This window comes from Moschus berezovskii, chromosome 3 (assembly GCF_049115385.1).
Source record: "Moschus berezovskii isolate FMDL1 chromosome 3, NW_MosBer_1.0, whole genome shotgun sequence".
In the NCBI taxonomy this organism is placed as follows: Eukaryota; Metazoa; Chordata; class Mammalia; order Artiodactyla; family Moschidae; genus Moschus; species Moschus berezovskii.
In genome coordinates, this window is record NC_142462.1 from 29,624,297 (window position 1) to 29,640,584 (window position 16,288).

The 16,288-nt window shown below is 39.2% G+C and overlaps 1 protein-coding gene across 1 annotated transcript in view; it reads right to left on the minus strand.

The window, feature by feature from the left end:
- DGKB (diacylglycerol kinase beta) overlaps positions 1 to 16,288 on the minus strand; it is an 898,781-nt gene that overhangs the window by 653,592 nt on the left and 228,901 nt on the right. Inside the window, exon 6 of the mRNA XM_088833532.1 lies at positions 15,690 to 15,830. Coding sequence (XP_088689658.1) covers positions 15,690 to 15,830 — 141 coding nt within the window. The remainder of the gene's footprint in view (positions 1 to 15,689; positions 15,831 to 16,288) is intronic.

The window sequence follows — 16,288 nt, forward strand, 5'->3', positions numbered from 1 at the left end:
AACATAAGTCAATATGAACCATCAAAGATTATATTTTTAAGTAGGTAAATTAAAATTCATCAAAATTAGAACTTCTATTCATCAAAAAAAAAGACTATTAATAAAATAAGTCAGCTACAGATTTGAAAAAATATTTTCAGAACACACACATATATATAGCAAAGGACTTGTTTCTAGAATATTATGAACAGACCATATAGCTCAGTAATAAAAAACAATGCATTTAAGAAAGAGGCAAAAAAGTCAAGCAGATGCTTCAAAACAGGAAGATGTATGAGTAGATGATCATAACAAAGTACTCAAAATTATCCATTATAAAGAAACTGGAAATTTAAACCACACTTAGAAGCATAATATACTTGCTAGAAAGACTCCAGAATTCAAGTTTTTCCCCCAAGATCTGTCCAGCAAAGCCTTTTCAACCTCTCAGCCATCTAAGAAATTACAGTTTAAAAGTAGTGGCAAAAACCTGGCTCCCCACTGCCACAAAATTGACCCACAAGTTGGATAATGTTGTCTTGATAAGTTTTGTAAAATTTACACACAATTTTTTAAGATATAGAGTTTAAAATTTCTAGTTGTTTTGAGCAGGAAAGTTGATCTGAAAACACTTTGCTGCAGAAAAGAAGCCAATTCTGACTCCACATTGGAACTGTTACTTTGACTTGCTTTTAGTTGCTTTTATTATTATTATCATACAGAATGGCCTGCCTCAGAGAATCCTGCCCCTCTACCTGACTGTTAAAGCACCTTTATTCAGAACTAGGTCCACCTGTAATTGCCAGGAAGGAAGAAATTTACACATCCCCTGCCAGAAGCTTGCTATTCTAGAAGATGCTTGCAAGATTAATAGCCATTTTACATTGCTTCCTCACCTTCCGCCCCATCTCTGATCTATAAAAGAACCTGGCATCCAGACCCTGATAAGATAGTTATTTTGAGGCAGTAGCCTGCCATCTTCTCAGTCACCTGACTTTCCAAATAAAGTTGTTTTCCTTGCCCCTACACCTCCTCTCTCAGATCCACTGGCCTGTCATGTGGCAAGCAGAGCAAGCTTGGACTCAGAAGTGATTTTACTACTGAATGAAATAGAAGCCCTAGTATATTTTTAGGGTTGATTTCTAAACACATTAACAGGAGTTAACAGCTGTCTACAAATTCAAATTCATCAGGGAATAAAGCTGGAGAACTTCAAGTTTTAGTTATTATAGTAATAATAAAAATATACATATATTGAGCAATAAATATCCAATAGTCTAAATCTCATCAAGTATAAATCAAAGACAAAAATTTTCTTTGATCCTGGATGAGAGAGAGGAATTCTAAAACTTCTATTTTCAAAAGTCTACTTTCCTAATTTAAAAATTGTCGTGTGGTTGTGCAAAATATGAAATATTAAACATGTGTATTTATGTTATCTTTCTATTGAAAATCCACTGGCAACAATTAGGGATGAAACCCACAAGTACAAAGGAAACGTGATGGGAAATAAGAATCATAAATTTTCAGAAGCTGGAGAACACGTGGTGACTGACTGAGAAACCTAAGGAATATAAACTTAAGCTGGCGGTGAAGAGGAGGCACAGATTTACACAGAAAGGGAAACTGACTAACATTTTTCATGAAGAGAAATGAGTCCTTTAAGTGCAACCCCTCACACCTTGGACCTGAGGGTATGCCAACCCCCCTAACTTACAGGATACTGGATCTTTGACCTTTACAGCAGTCAAACCACAGGGGCTTTGAGCTCAGGGTATTCAGGTATTCTGGTGGTAGGTGTATCATACCAAACAGACTATAATCGCATGAAGGTGAATATACCGAACACTGAGAAAAGTTACCTCCCCCTTCCTCACCCCTCATGAGTCAGACTTAAACCTCACCCACCCACCAACCTACCTACAAGCACCAAGCAGTTGTTTCAAATCAAAGCAAAGTATTTTGGAAGAAACCAGAAAGCAGAAAAGGAGGAAGGGGAATCTTATAACTAAGAGGAAAGTTTCAAGCTATGAAATAATAATAAAGGCAAATAAAGATGGTGCTGAGAACAAAATGGATTCTCTGTGAAGTCCAACTTATGGCTAGTAAGGGTAAAAAAAAAAAAATTTATCATAGATGCTCAGTCATGTCCAACTCTTTGGGACCCAATGGACTGTAGATCGCCAGGCTCCTCTGTTCATGGAATTTCCCAGGTAAGAATATAGAGTGGGTTGTTGTTTCCTCCTTCAGGGGGTCTTTCCAACCCAGGGATCAAACCCCTGTGTCATCTCCTGCTGTGGTAGGCTGATTCTTTACCACTGTGCCACCTTGGAAGCCTGTGGCAGATGTCTCAGATGTCAAATAAAAGACAAAAGAAAACAAGTTGAAAAATTTAACAATATTATGATTCAAAGTTCTGTCTTGGAACTCTAACATCTAAAAATAGTGATTTCAAAGACTGAGCAATTAATATAAAGGGGAAGGTAACTAACAATGAAAAGATGAGGGAACGGATGAAGAGCACAAGTTTCTAAACCAGAATTTAGGGTGGAAGATTTGAAAATTAATGTTATATAGGAATAGAGAAGCTAACCAGGTAAAGAAAATAAGGCAATTAACATCATGGAAGATAAAAATTATTCAGCTTGGTAAGCCTATAGATACTTTCTGTTCTAAAATCATGTCTGAATAATATTGATAAAATTAATACCTATCCTCAAACATTATAATAAGCCTATTTTTGTTAGAATTCAAAAATACAATTAGTCTGCAAGGTCAAGTGAATTATTGAACCAATAGGTTTTATTTTTAAAGCCAATATATAAGGACATGGATATTCAGGTGCAAAAATAATTTAAGCTCAATATTAAAATTATTCTGTCAACAAGATAGCTTCCAAAGATGGGTACCTGTTACGAAATCACAAACTCATTTAAACCAATTTTTCTATTTTTATGCTCATGCAATTACACTTTATATAGAAACAATTATGTTCCCACACATGAATTTGGTTAAAAGATCAAAGGAAAGGCACATTATGTAATATGAGGATAATTCTATCTAGAATTTGTTTTCCAAAAGATTTGAAGGTTTTTAATCTGTCTTTGCATTGAATATGTCTTTGTTTTTTGCATAATATGTTATTGATATGAAAATATTATTATGGAAATTGTTTTTAAAGATTACAGTCTATATTTTAAAAGACATTTAAGCCAGAATTTCTTTAACTCATAATTTTTTACTGTTTTATGTATTTCAAGACCCACTTAATAAACCATAAGGGCAGTGGCAAAAATAATACTGAGTTTTGGCATCTAAGGTAATGGTGTCATACTTTTTCCTATTTTCTACAACAGAAACAATAATCTAAAAAAGGAAAGGCAGCTTTGCAAAATAAAACGAGTATTAAGTCAGAGGGGCTTCCTTGATGGCTCAGACAGTAAAAAAATTTCCTGCAAGGCAGGACACTTGGGTTGGACCCCTGGAGAAGGAAATGGCAACCAAATCCAGTATTCTTGACTGGGAAATCCCATGGACTGAGGAGCTAATGGACTACAGTCCATGGGGTTTCATAGTCGGACATGACTGAATGACTAACAGACATACAGCAGGTATGATGTCTAAGGTCTTTTCAATGTTAATTTTCAGTAGTTCTAAGATTGATACTAGACATAGCAGTAACTTTAACGTACAGGGTAGTTCTCATTATCTGTATGTAAATTATCTATTTTCTGGATATTTTCATATTGGTTTCTTTTTCACAAACAGTAATCTCACTTAGAACTTATTCCAGCTAAGTCATCAATAATTTGAAAAAAACTAATTCAAAAGTGAATGTCAAGTTTTTTAATAATTAATATTAAAATTAATTTATTTATTTAATTTAAAGTAAAATTAATATTATTTGATAACTTCAAACAGTTCAGTTCAGTTGCACAGTCAAGTCCTACTCTTTGCAACCCCATGGACTGCAGCACACAAGGCTTCCCTGTCCATCACCAACCCCCAGAGCTTACTAAAACTCATGTCCATTGAGTTGGTGATGCCATCCAACCATCTCATCCTCTGTCATCCCCTTTTTCCCCACCTTCAATCTTTGCCAGCATCAGGGTCTTTCCAATGAGTCAGTTCTTTGCATCAGGTGGTCAAAGTATGGAGGTTTCAACTTCAGCATGAGTCTTTCCAATGAATATCCAGGACTGATTTACTTTAGGATGGACTGGTTTGATCTCCTTGTAGTCGAAGGGACTCTCAACAGTCTTCTCCAACACCACAGTTCAAAAGCATCAATTCTTCAGTGCTCAGCTTTCTTTATGGTCCAGCACTCACATCCATACATGACTACTGGAAAAACCATAGCTTTGACTAGACAGACTTCTGTTGGCAAAGCAAGGTCTGCTTTTAAATATGCTGTCTAGGTCAGTCATAGCTTTTCTGAGAAGAAGCAAGTGTCTTTTAATTTTATGGCTGCAGTCACCATCTACAGTGATTTTGGAGCCCAAAAAAATAAAGTGTCACTGTTTCCATTGCTTCCCCATTAATTTGACATGAAGTGATGGGACCAGATGCCATGATCTTAGTTTCCTGAATGTTGAGCTTTAAGCCAACTTTTCCACTCTCCTCTTTCACTTTCTTCAAGAGGCTTTTCAGTTCTTCTTCACTTTGTGCCATAAGGGTGGTGTCATCTGCATATCTTAGGTTATTGATATTTCTCCCGGCAATCTTGATTCCAGCTTGTGCTTCCTCCAGCCTGGCATTTCTCATGATGTACTTTGCATATAAGTTAAACAAGCAGGGTGACAATTTACAGCCTTGACATACTCCTTTCCTGATTTGGAACCAGGCTGTTGTTCCATGTACAGTTCTAACTATTTCTTCTTGACCTGCATACAGATTTCTCAGGAGGCAGATCAGGTGGTCTGGTATTCCCATCTCTTTAAGAATTTTTCACAGCTTGTTGTGATCCACAAAGTCAGAGGCTTTGGAGTAGTCAGTAAAACAGAAGCAGATGTTTTCCTCGAACTCTCTTGCTTTTTCAATGATCCAACGGATGTTGGCAATTTGATCTCTGGTTCCTCTGCCATTTCTAAACCCAGCTTGAACATCTGGAAATTCATGGTTCATATACTGTTGAAGCCTGGCTTTGAGAATTTTGAGCATTACTTCACTAGCGTGTGAGATGAGTGCAACTGTGTGGTTGTTTGAGCATTCTTTGGCATTGCCTTTCTTTGGGATTGCAATGAAAACACCTTTTCCAGTGCTGTGGCCACTGCTGAGTTTTCCAAATTGGCTGGCATATTGAGTGCAGCACTTTCACAGCATCATCTTCTAGGAATTGAAATAGCTCAACTGGAATTCCATCACATCCACTAGCTTTGTTCATAGTGATGCTTCCTAAGGCCCACAAGACTTCTGACTCCAGGATGTCTGGCTCAAGATGAGTGATCACACCATCTTGGTTATCTGGGTCATGAAGATCTTTTTTGAACAGTTCTTCTGTATATTCTTGCTACTTCTTCTTAATATCTTCTGCTTCTGTTAGGTCCATACCATTTCTGTCCTTTCTTGTGCCCATCTTTGCATGAAATGTTCCCTTGGTATCTCTAATTTTCTTGACGAGATCTCTGCTGCTGCTGCTAAGTCACTTCAGTCGTGTCCGACTCTGCAACCCCAGACGGAAGCCCACCAGGCTCCCCCATCCCTGGGGTTCTCCAGGCAAGAACACTGGAGTGGGTTGCCATTTCCTTCTCCAATGTGTGAAAGTGAAAAGTGGAAATGAGGTCCCTCAGTCATGTCTGACTTGTAGTGACCCCGTGGACTGCAGCCTACCAGGCTCCTCTGTCCATGAGATTTTCTAGGCAAGAGTACTGGAGTGGCTTGCCATTGCCTGCTCCGGATGAGATCTCTAGTCTTTCCCATTCTATTGTTTTCCTCTATTTCTTTGCCTTGATCATTTAGGAAGGCTTTCTTATCTCTCCTTGCTATTCTTTGGAACTCTGCATTCAAATGGGTATATCTTTCCTTTTCTCTTTTGCCTTTAGCTTCTCTTCCTTTCTCAGCTATTTATAAGGCCTCTTCAGACAACCATTTTGCCTTTTTGCATTTCTTTTTCTTGGGGATGGTCTTGATCACTGCCTCTTCTACAACGTCACAAACCTCCATCCATCGTTCTTCAGGCACTAAATCAGATCTAATCCATTGAATCTATCTGTCACTTCCACTGTATAATTGTAAGGGATTTGATTTAGTCATACTTGAAAGGTCTAGTGATTTTCCCTACTTTCTTCAATTTAAGTCTAAATTTGTAATAAGCAGTTCATGATCTGAGCCACAGCCAAATCCCGGTCTTGAATTTGCTGACTGTATAGTGCTTCTCCATCTTTGACCGCAAAGAATATAATCAATCTGATTTCGGTGTTGACCATCTGGTGATATTCATGTGTAGAGTCTTCTCTTGTGTTGTTGGAAGAGGGTGTTTGCTATGACCAGTGGGTTCTCTTGGCAAAACACTATTAGCCTTTGACCTGCTTCGTTTTGTACTCCAAGGCCAAATCTGCCTGTTACTCCAGGTATTTCTTGATTTCCTACTTTTGCATTCCTGTTCCCTATAATGAAAAGGATATCTTTTTTGGATATTAGTTCTAGAAGGTCTGGTAGTTCTTCATAGAACCATTCAACTTCAACTTCTTCAGCATTACTAGTCAGGGCACAGACTTGGATTACTGTGATATTGAAAGGTTTGCTTTGGAAACGAACAGAGATCATTCTGTCATTTTTGAGATTGCATCTAAGTACCACATTTAGGACTCTTTTGTTGACCATGATGGCTACTCCATTTCTTCTAAGGGATTCTTGCCTACAGTAATAGATATAATGGTTATCTAAGATACCTTCAATAATTTCCATTATTTTCTTTTGTCAAGCACCCATAGTCTACAGTTCCATATAACTATCCTTAATCGAGCATCTGTCTTTTGAAAAATACACAGACACAAGTGGTAGGTACTATAGTGGGAAGTTATACCCAGCATAAGTGTACAAGGAAGGAGAGGGAAATACTTCAATTAGAGATGGCAACACGATTCATGATGTGAGCAAGGCTTTAAGTGCAGCCAGATGGCGATAGTGGTAAAGATCCCATCTGCCAATGCAGGCGACATGAGAGACACAAGTTCAATCCCTGGGTTGGGAAGATTCCCTGGTGAGAGAATCCCATGGACAGAGGAGCCTGGTGGGCTACAGTCCATTGAGTTGCAAAGAGTCAGACACAACTGAAGCGACTTAAAATGTATGTACAGACTGGATTTAGTATACCATGGGAAACATATACACATCTAACAAAGGCACAATTTAATCAAAACCATGATGCTGGAAAAGCTCCGGGTTTGTCCAGTAGTTAAAAAGTAGATTGATGAGCCTGGGACTTTTTATGCAAGTCAAAGCCAAATGCAAGATCAGCTAAGTAGGCTGGGGTCAAATTGTGGAGCTAGATTTGTATATGGATGATAAGTTAAGGGCTCGCTTTTGTGTTTTACTCAGAAGGGAATGATCAAAGGCACACATTCATCCTGAGTCAGAAGAGAAGAGGAAAGTACAGGTATAGAGGCTGACAAGTTTTAGGTAATATGAGAGGAAGTTGTCAGAATTCACAGCTCAGTGAAATGATGATTACATAGTAGGTGTTTGAAGTAACGAAATACCTAAATGAACTTCTAACTAGAGTAAAATCAATGATTAGAAAAGCATAAAGGCACTGAAGGCCAGCTGAGGTTTGTGAGTAGAATTATAATCCACTGAATTGTATTTTTATTTCACAGTATCTCTGGCAGCTTAGTATATTAGCAAATAAACTGTATTGTCTGAACCTAAGTGAGAAGGAATGGTTGACATCACAACTTATGAATCAGTCTTTACACAATGGGGTGGGAAATGAAAAAACTGCAGGCAAGCTCAAGAGGAAGTGGTCAAGGGGTGAGAATTCTAATTTTTATTTCACTTAACATTCACATAAATGTAAAGGAATTTATGTAAGCAAATAATGGTTCATTTAATTCTTGTAGGAAACATACAAGATAGACATTATTATTATATCAGTTTTATAGCTGAGGAAACTAAGGCCTGAGAGGTTTTACACATGTGCCCAGATCACTTAGATAGTAAGGGTCAAAGCTAAGATTCATTCAATTAGTAAAATGAAGGGTCCAAGTTCTCGAGAACTGTGCTATAAATATTTAAACTAAAAGTTGGAAAGTAAGTTAAGTGGACACAGGCTGTGGTACAGTAAAATCCTAGAATTTAAATTTTTAGAATAAAAGTAGTCTTTGGAAATTACAAGGCTTGCGCGTGTGTGCTAATTTGTCTCAGTCGTGTCCGACCCTTTTCGACCCTATGAACTGCAGACCACCGGGCTTCCTCTGTCCATGTGATTCTCCAGGCAAGAATACTGGAATGGGTTGCCATGCCCTCCTCCAGGGGAATCTTCCCGACCCAAGGATCGAATCTGCGTCTTTCTGCCTCCTGTGTTGGAAGGCGGGTTCCTTACCAGTAGCACCACCTGGGAAGCCCTACAGGTTTTAGGCTATAGCAACAAAAGTGAGTGTCTGAAATAAAATGGCGGTGAGGTCACAGAATTTGAGGAATGTAAGGAGACTCTGGGCTCCCTGGTGGCTCAGAGGTTAAAGCGTCTGCCTCCAATGCGGGAGACCCGGGTTCGATCCCTGGGTCGGGAAGATCCCCTGGAGAAGGAAAGGGTAACCCACTCCAGTATTCTTGCCTGGAGAATCCCATGGACGGACAAGCCTGGTAGGCTACAGTCCACGGGGTCGCAAAGAGTCGGACACGACTGAGCGACCGAACGGAACGGAACGGAACGGAAGGAGACTCTAAGAGGGATGTACTGAATGACTCTCCATAAAGCACTGTTGTGGGCTTAAGCGGAAGAGGGCAAGTTGGCCCTGGTACAATGTTCTCATCTATGTGGACGGTTGGTAACTTGTGCCAACGAGGAGACATTAAAATAGAATTCCTCCTCAACTTCAGGACATGCGCACACATGCTTGCACATATACTTTCCTAGAGTGCATGGGAGCAGGTGAATAAATACCTTGTACTGATCGGGGGGTGGTGGGGGTGGTGAGGATCTCAGTGCCTGCAAAGCCCACATTTGGGCATTAGGATTGAGTTAAAGATCAGTGATGGAAAGCAAGTTGAAAATGATGTAATCAGGGGAACGTTCAAGAGCTTTGGTTTGTTAGCTTCCTTTCAGTGGAAAAAAAAATAAAAGCTTTCTTCTAAACATTTTGTAAATGCCTGGCAGAGAAGAGAGGTGGCGAGATTAGAAGTGGCAGCAATCACTGAATAGATTTATAAAACATTGTTTTCTGGGGGGAAGAAATTTAAAACAGTGCCATTCATTTACGTAAGAACCCAGGCAAGTGAAGTGAAAGTCACCTAGTTGTGTCCGACTCCCCATGGACCGTAGCTTGCCAAGCTCCTTTGTCCATGGGATTCTCCAGGCAAGAATACTAGAGTGGGTTGCCATTTCCTTCTCTAATAATCCAGGGAAAAGTATATCAAATACTGTCACCAACAATTCCAAGGAACAATTATAGTTTCAGGTGACTTGTGTGTCTGTGTATGTGTGTGTGTGTCATGTATTTTCATTAGACAAAGGGAATTGCATTAACCAATGCTTCTCAAAATGTGGTCCCTGCCACATAAGCATGACCTGAAAATTCTAAAATCCATTCTAAGCCTGCTGAATTACATATACTGGTGTTGGGGCCCAGTAAGTGGCGGCAGCGGAGAGGAGCAACCCCACGTCCAAGTGGCGGCAGCTGCGCAGGCGCAGGAGGGCCGAGGGGAGCTGCTCCACCTTCAAGATCAGGAGGGGCGGCCTGAGGAGATACCACTGGTTGAAGGTAAGGGGCAGCGGCTGCCCTTTGCTGGGGCAGCCATGAAGAGATACCCCACGGCCAAGGTAAGAGAAACCCAAATAAGATGGTAGGTATTGCGAGAGGGCATCAAAGGGCAAACACAACGAAATCATAATCACAGAACACTAGTCTATCTGATCACACGGACCACAGCCTTGTCTAACTCAATGAAACTAAGCCATGCCGTGTGGGGCCACCCAAGATGGGTGGGTCATGGTGGAGAGGTCTGACAGAATGTGGTCCACTGGAGAAGGGAATGGCAAATCACTTCAGTATACTTGCCTTAAGAACCCCATGAACAGTATGAAAAGGCAAAATGATAGGATACTGAAATAGGAACTCCCCAGGTCGGGAGATGCCCAGTATGCTACTGGAGATCACTGGAGAAATAACTCCAGAAAGAATGAAGGGATGGAGCCAAAGCAAAAATAATACCCAGTTGTGGATGTGACTGGTGATAGATGCAAGGTCCAATGCTTCCTATTCCACAGGAACCTGGAATGTTAGGTCCATGAATCAAGGCAAATTGGAAGTGGTCAAACAGGAGATGGCAAGAGTGAACATAGACATTCTAGGAATCAGTGAACTAAAATGGACTGGAATGGGTGAATTTAACTCAGATGACCATTATATCTACTACTGTGGGCAGGAATCCCTTAGAAGAAATGGAGTAGCCATCATGGTCAACAAAAGAGTCTGAAATGCAGTACTTGGATGCAATCTCAAAAAGAACAGAATGATCTCTGTTCGTTTCCAAGGCAAACCATTCAATATTACAGTAAGCCAAGCCTGTGCTCCAACGAGTAAAGCTGAAGAAGCCAAAGTTGAACGGTTCTATGAAGACCTACAAGACCTTTTAGAACTAGCACTTAAAAAAGATGTCCTTTTCATTATAGGAGACTGGAATGCAAAAGTAGGAAGTCAAGAAACACCTGGAGTAACTGGCAAATTTGGCCTTGGAGCACGGAATGAAGCAGGGCAAAGGCTAATAGAATTTTGCCAAGAGAACACACTGGTTATAGCAAATACCCTCTTTCAACAACACGAGAGAAGACTCTACACATGGACATCACCAGAAAGTCAACACCAAAATCAGATTGATTATATTCTTTGCAGCCAAAGATGGAGAAGCTGTATACAGTCAGCAAAAACAAGACCAGGAGCTGACTTTGGCTCAGATCATGAACTCCTTATTGCAAAATTCAGACTTAAACTGAAGAAAGTAGGGAAAACCACTAGACCATTCAGATATGACTTAAATCAAATCGCTTATGATTATACTGTGGAAGTGAGAAATAGATTTAAGGGACTAGATCTGATAGATAGAGTGCCTGATGAACAATGGACATAGGTTCGTGACATTGTACAGGAGACAGGGATCAAGACCTTCCCCATGGAAAAGAAATGCAAAAAAGCAAAATGGCTGTCTGAGGAGGCCTTACATATAGCTGTGAAAAGCAAAGGAGAAAAGGAAAGATATAAGCATCTGAATGCAGAGTTCCAAAGAATAGCAAGGAGAGATAAGAAAGCCTTTCTCAGCGATCAATGCCAAGAAATAGAGGAAAACAACAGAATAGGAAAGACGAGAGATCTTTTCAAGAAAATTAGAGATACCAAGGGAACTTTTCATGCAAAGATGGGCTCGATAAAGGACAGAAATGGTGTGGACCTAACAGAAGCAGAAGATATTAAGAAGAGGTGGCAAGAATACACAGAAGAACTGTACAAAAAAGATCTTCATGACCCAGATGACCAAGATAGTGTGATCACTCACCTAGAGCCAGACATCTTGGAAACTGAAGTCAAGGGGGCCTTAGAAAGCATCACTACTAACAAAGCTAGTGGAGGTGATGGAATTCCAGTTGAGCTATTTCAAGTCTTGAAAGATGATGCTGTGAAAGTGCTGCACTCAATATGCCAGCAGATTTGGAAAACTTAGCGCTGGCCACAGGACTGGAAGAGGTCAGTCTGCATTCCAATCCCAAAGAAAGGCAATGCCAAAGAATGCTCAAACTACCGCACATTTGCACTCATCTCACACGCTAGTAAAGTCATGCTCAAACTTCTCCAAGCCAGGCTTCAGTAATATGTGAACCAAAAACTTCTAGATGTTCAAGCTGGTTTTATAAAAAGGCAGAGGCACCAGAGATCAAATTGCCAACATCCACTGGATCATGGAAAAAGCAAGAGAGTTCCAGAAAAATATCTATTTCTGCTTCATTGACTATGCCAAAGCTTTTGACTGTGTGGATCACAACAAGCTGTGAAAAATTCTTAAAGAGATGGGCATACTAGACCACCTGACCTGCCTCTTGAGAAACCTGTATGCAGGTCAGGAAGCAACAGTTAGAACTGGACATGGAACAACAGACTGGTTCCAAATAGGAAAAGGAATATGTCAAGGCTGTATATTGTCACCCTGCTTATTTAACTTATATGCAGAGTACATAATGAGAAACTCTGGGTTGGATGAAGCACAAGCTGGAATCAAGATTGCTGGGAGAAATATCAGATATGCAGATGACACCACCCTTGTAGCAGAAAGTGAAAAGGAACTAAAAAGCCTCTTGATAAAAGTGAAAGAGGAGAGTGAAAAGGTTGGCTTGAAGCTCAACATTCAGAAAACTAAGATCATGGGATCTGGTTCCATCAGTTCATGGGAAATAGCTGGGGAAACAGAGTCAGACTTTATTTTTTTGGGCTCCAAAATCACTGCAGATCCTGATTGCAGCCATGAAATTAAAAGACGCTTACTCCTTGGAAGGAAAGTTATGACCAACCTAGACAGCATATTAAAAAGCAGAGACACTACTTTGCCAACCAAGGTCCATCTAGTCAAGGCCATGGTTTTTCCCGTGGTCATGTATGGATGTATGTGAGAGTTGGACGGTAAAGAAAGCTGAGTGCTAAAGAATTGATGCTTTTGAACTGTGGTGCTGGAGAAGACTCTTGACAAGGAGATTCAACCAGTCCATTCCAAAGGAGATCAGTACTGGGTGTTCATTGGAAGGACTGATGTTGAAGCTGAAACGACAATACTTTGGCCACCTCATGTGAAGAGTTGACTCACTGGAAAAGACTCTGATGCTGGGAGGCATTGGGGGCAAGAGGATAAGGGGACGACAGAGAATGAGATGGTTGGATGGCATCACCGACTCGATGGACATGAGTTTGAGTGAACTCCAGGAGTTGGTGATGGACAGGGAGGCCTGGCGTGCTGTGATTCATGGGGTCGTAAAGAGTCGGACACGACTGAGCGACTGAAGTGAACTGAAGTGTGTTCATAAGTCCTGCAGGTGATTCTTACATGTGATAAAGTTCAAGAATCTCTGATCTAAGGCAATGTGTCTCTAATCCCTTATTACTTAGGTACTTGAAAACTGAGATTCCAAAACAACACTCAGCTGCAAAAGTTAATTATATCAGGTATTTCATCATAATTACTTTTGTGCTAATTTTAATTTTCTTAGTTTCTTCTCTCTAGTATATATTGTGTTTAGTAAGTCATAACCATTTTGGAAATAAGTATGTATTAAATTAACCACCAGGGGTTTCCTTGATGGCTCAATGATAAAGAATCCACCTGCAGTGCAGGAGCTGCAGGAGATGTTTCGATTCCTGTGTTGTGACGATTCCCTGGAGAAGGAAATGGCAATTCACTGCAGTGTTATTTCCTGAGAAACCCCATGGACAGATGAGCCTAGGGGGCTACAGTCTGTGGGGTCGCAAAGAGTCAGACACAACTGAGTGACTAAGTACACAGGCACACAAATTAACAACCATTAAATTTTTAAAAAAATCTTATTGAAAACCTTTTCAGAATCTGTAATACAACATATGAATGTTAGGAATTTGTAAATGTGCAATTGTAAAAGGGAAAATGTATAAGTACATGGCTAGGGAAGTACATGAAAGAAATGATGTCTGATTTAATTGGTAGAGCAAGGAGCCAAGCACTGGCATTTAAAGAACAGACACAAACACAAGCTCCAGACGAGGAAGAACCAGGTTAAGGTCCTCCAAACTTGAGGATAGTAGAGAAGAAAACCGCAACATAGCTGGTACCTTCATGTGCTTCTGAAATTGAAATGCATTTACTTTGCAGACCTGGTGAAAACCACAGCAGTGATGTCAGGAGCTAACAGGTCTGTCTATGAGGAAAATCTAAAGATATGGTTAAGACAAAAAGAAAATGCAACTGAATGTTATAAGGTCAAAAAAGAGCTGGAAAACTCAACAGAGAGAAGGGGGTTGATAACACTGAAGAAAGGTAAGCGGCAGGTCAGATTTGCCTTGATTCATCAAATGTTTTTGAATCACTCCTGGGTTAACATTCTGCCTTGCAATAGCGGACAAAGACTATGGATTCAAAGATTCAAAGAGAGAACTTAAAACATACCAAAGCATACCTCTTAGGAATTCTACCTTAAAAACAAAATACTTCCAGTTGACCAAAAAATAATTAAACTGGAACACAAAGACCTTGTTGGGAGAAGTGATGTTGTCTTTATTCATTCTCAGACCTGGGATAGAATATTTGTCTTTGGATTTTTAAAATCATCCCAAACCTGGTCCTGATAACACCTGAGAAAACTTTCTAGCTGGCCTTTACTTCAATAGAAATTCACTAAACATTAATATTTATTTTGGAATGAGAGAGATTTCTACAGGTTCTTAGGAATACAAATAAATCTTGAAATGCAAATATTCAACATTTAGAACTAATAAATATGTATTTAAAGAATGACATTAATATGGTTTATTCATAACCTAAGCAGGTGTGACTTAAATAATCATATATTAAGTTCTTTATTAGTAACATAAATATTATTTTAAAAAGTTATCATTAAATTTAACCAAGCATGCTACCTAACCATAATTCTGAGCTGTCATAATATTCTAAATTTGATTTAGAAATATCAAATTTAGGATTCATTGTCTTTACTATCATCCCGGTAGCAAGAATGTTTAATTATTTTAATGCTATCTAATATAACCAGGCTAATCAGATTACCAAACAAACCACCAGCTCTCTATTTAGCAAGGACTTTAGAGTCAATAAATTATTAAATGATTGGGCTTACAGTAAAGGTTTAAAAAAAGTATTTTCCTGCCTTGCAATGAGTATAGTCCACCACCAGAGAGAGCTCAATAACTGTATTTTATTAAAGAGATCACATTTCCTTTCAACTAGATTGAAATTATCAGAAATGCCTGCTACATGCTAGAAGGAAAATAGCTATTCTTTAATTATAATATTCAGAGTCAGTTTCTAGAAATAAAACTCTCATATTTGGCATTTAAGAAATTATTTGTTCCTGGCAAAGAAACTTAGTGCAGAAGGTTTCAAGGAAGATTTCCAATGAGAAAGTTTCAGGTTGACTGTGTACAATGAACTGAACCTTCTTTCTGACTAATGAGAAGATCTTTTATATATTAGAAGTATGCGTTTTTTCAAAAGAACACAAAAGATAATTTTCAATATAACCTGGTTAACAAACTGAGCAAATTAAAAAAATAGGTCAATTGATGAACATACTCAAATACTCAGTAATAAATGGACTTTGATCAATAATAACCTAAAAGTGATAGATATCTTAATATCTTTAATATCTGTTTGATTTTCAGTTGGAGGACTTTTTTTATTAATAACCAAGGTCACTTCATTTAATAAGAATGTAGGCAACCATAATAGAAACAATTTTAAGTTTGTCAATATCCAGCCCCTTCCCCCGCCCCAATCACGGTAAGTAAATTAAATGAAGAAGCACATACACTCCAGTTTATCCTCAGGTCTTCCTCTTTCAAGGAGAGACAGGTAACAGACTATATCCTTCAGATGGATTACTTCTGGGGAACACGTGTTTGCTGGAGAAGTACGAGGAGGGGTGATGGCACCTTTATTCATTTTCAGACCTGGAAAAAAAAATATTTGTCTTTACATACTTAAAGAAATTCACAGTGCTCTGAAACAAAAAAACAAAGGAAATGGAGAGATAAGGCATAGACCATATAAAGAACTATATTTCTTAGGCATCAAATAACCCAAACCTCTGGTACTAGTATAACGGAGACAGACATTCCATGACTCCTTTAAGTAATGGAGGGTTCTTTGGCTTTGAGGGACATGGGGGCTGCTCTTCAGACTCACTGGAGGGTATGTGGGTCAGAATTCTGTTGCCCAGGGTTGGTTGGTGGATAGAATCCAAAGCATGAAGAACTATTTCCCTATTCCACCTTTCTCCACTTTAGGCAGTGACAGGTGTAAATCATTTGGGCAGACTGAAAAATGGTCTTTCATTAAAAAAAAAAAAGCTGAGGAAATGTGAATCTGTCACAATATGATTTATATACTGACAACCAGGTATCATTCA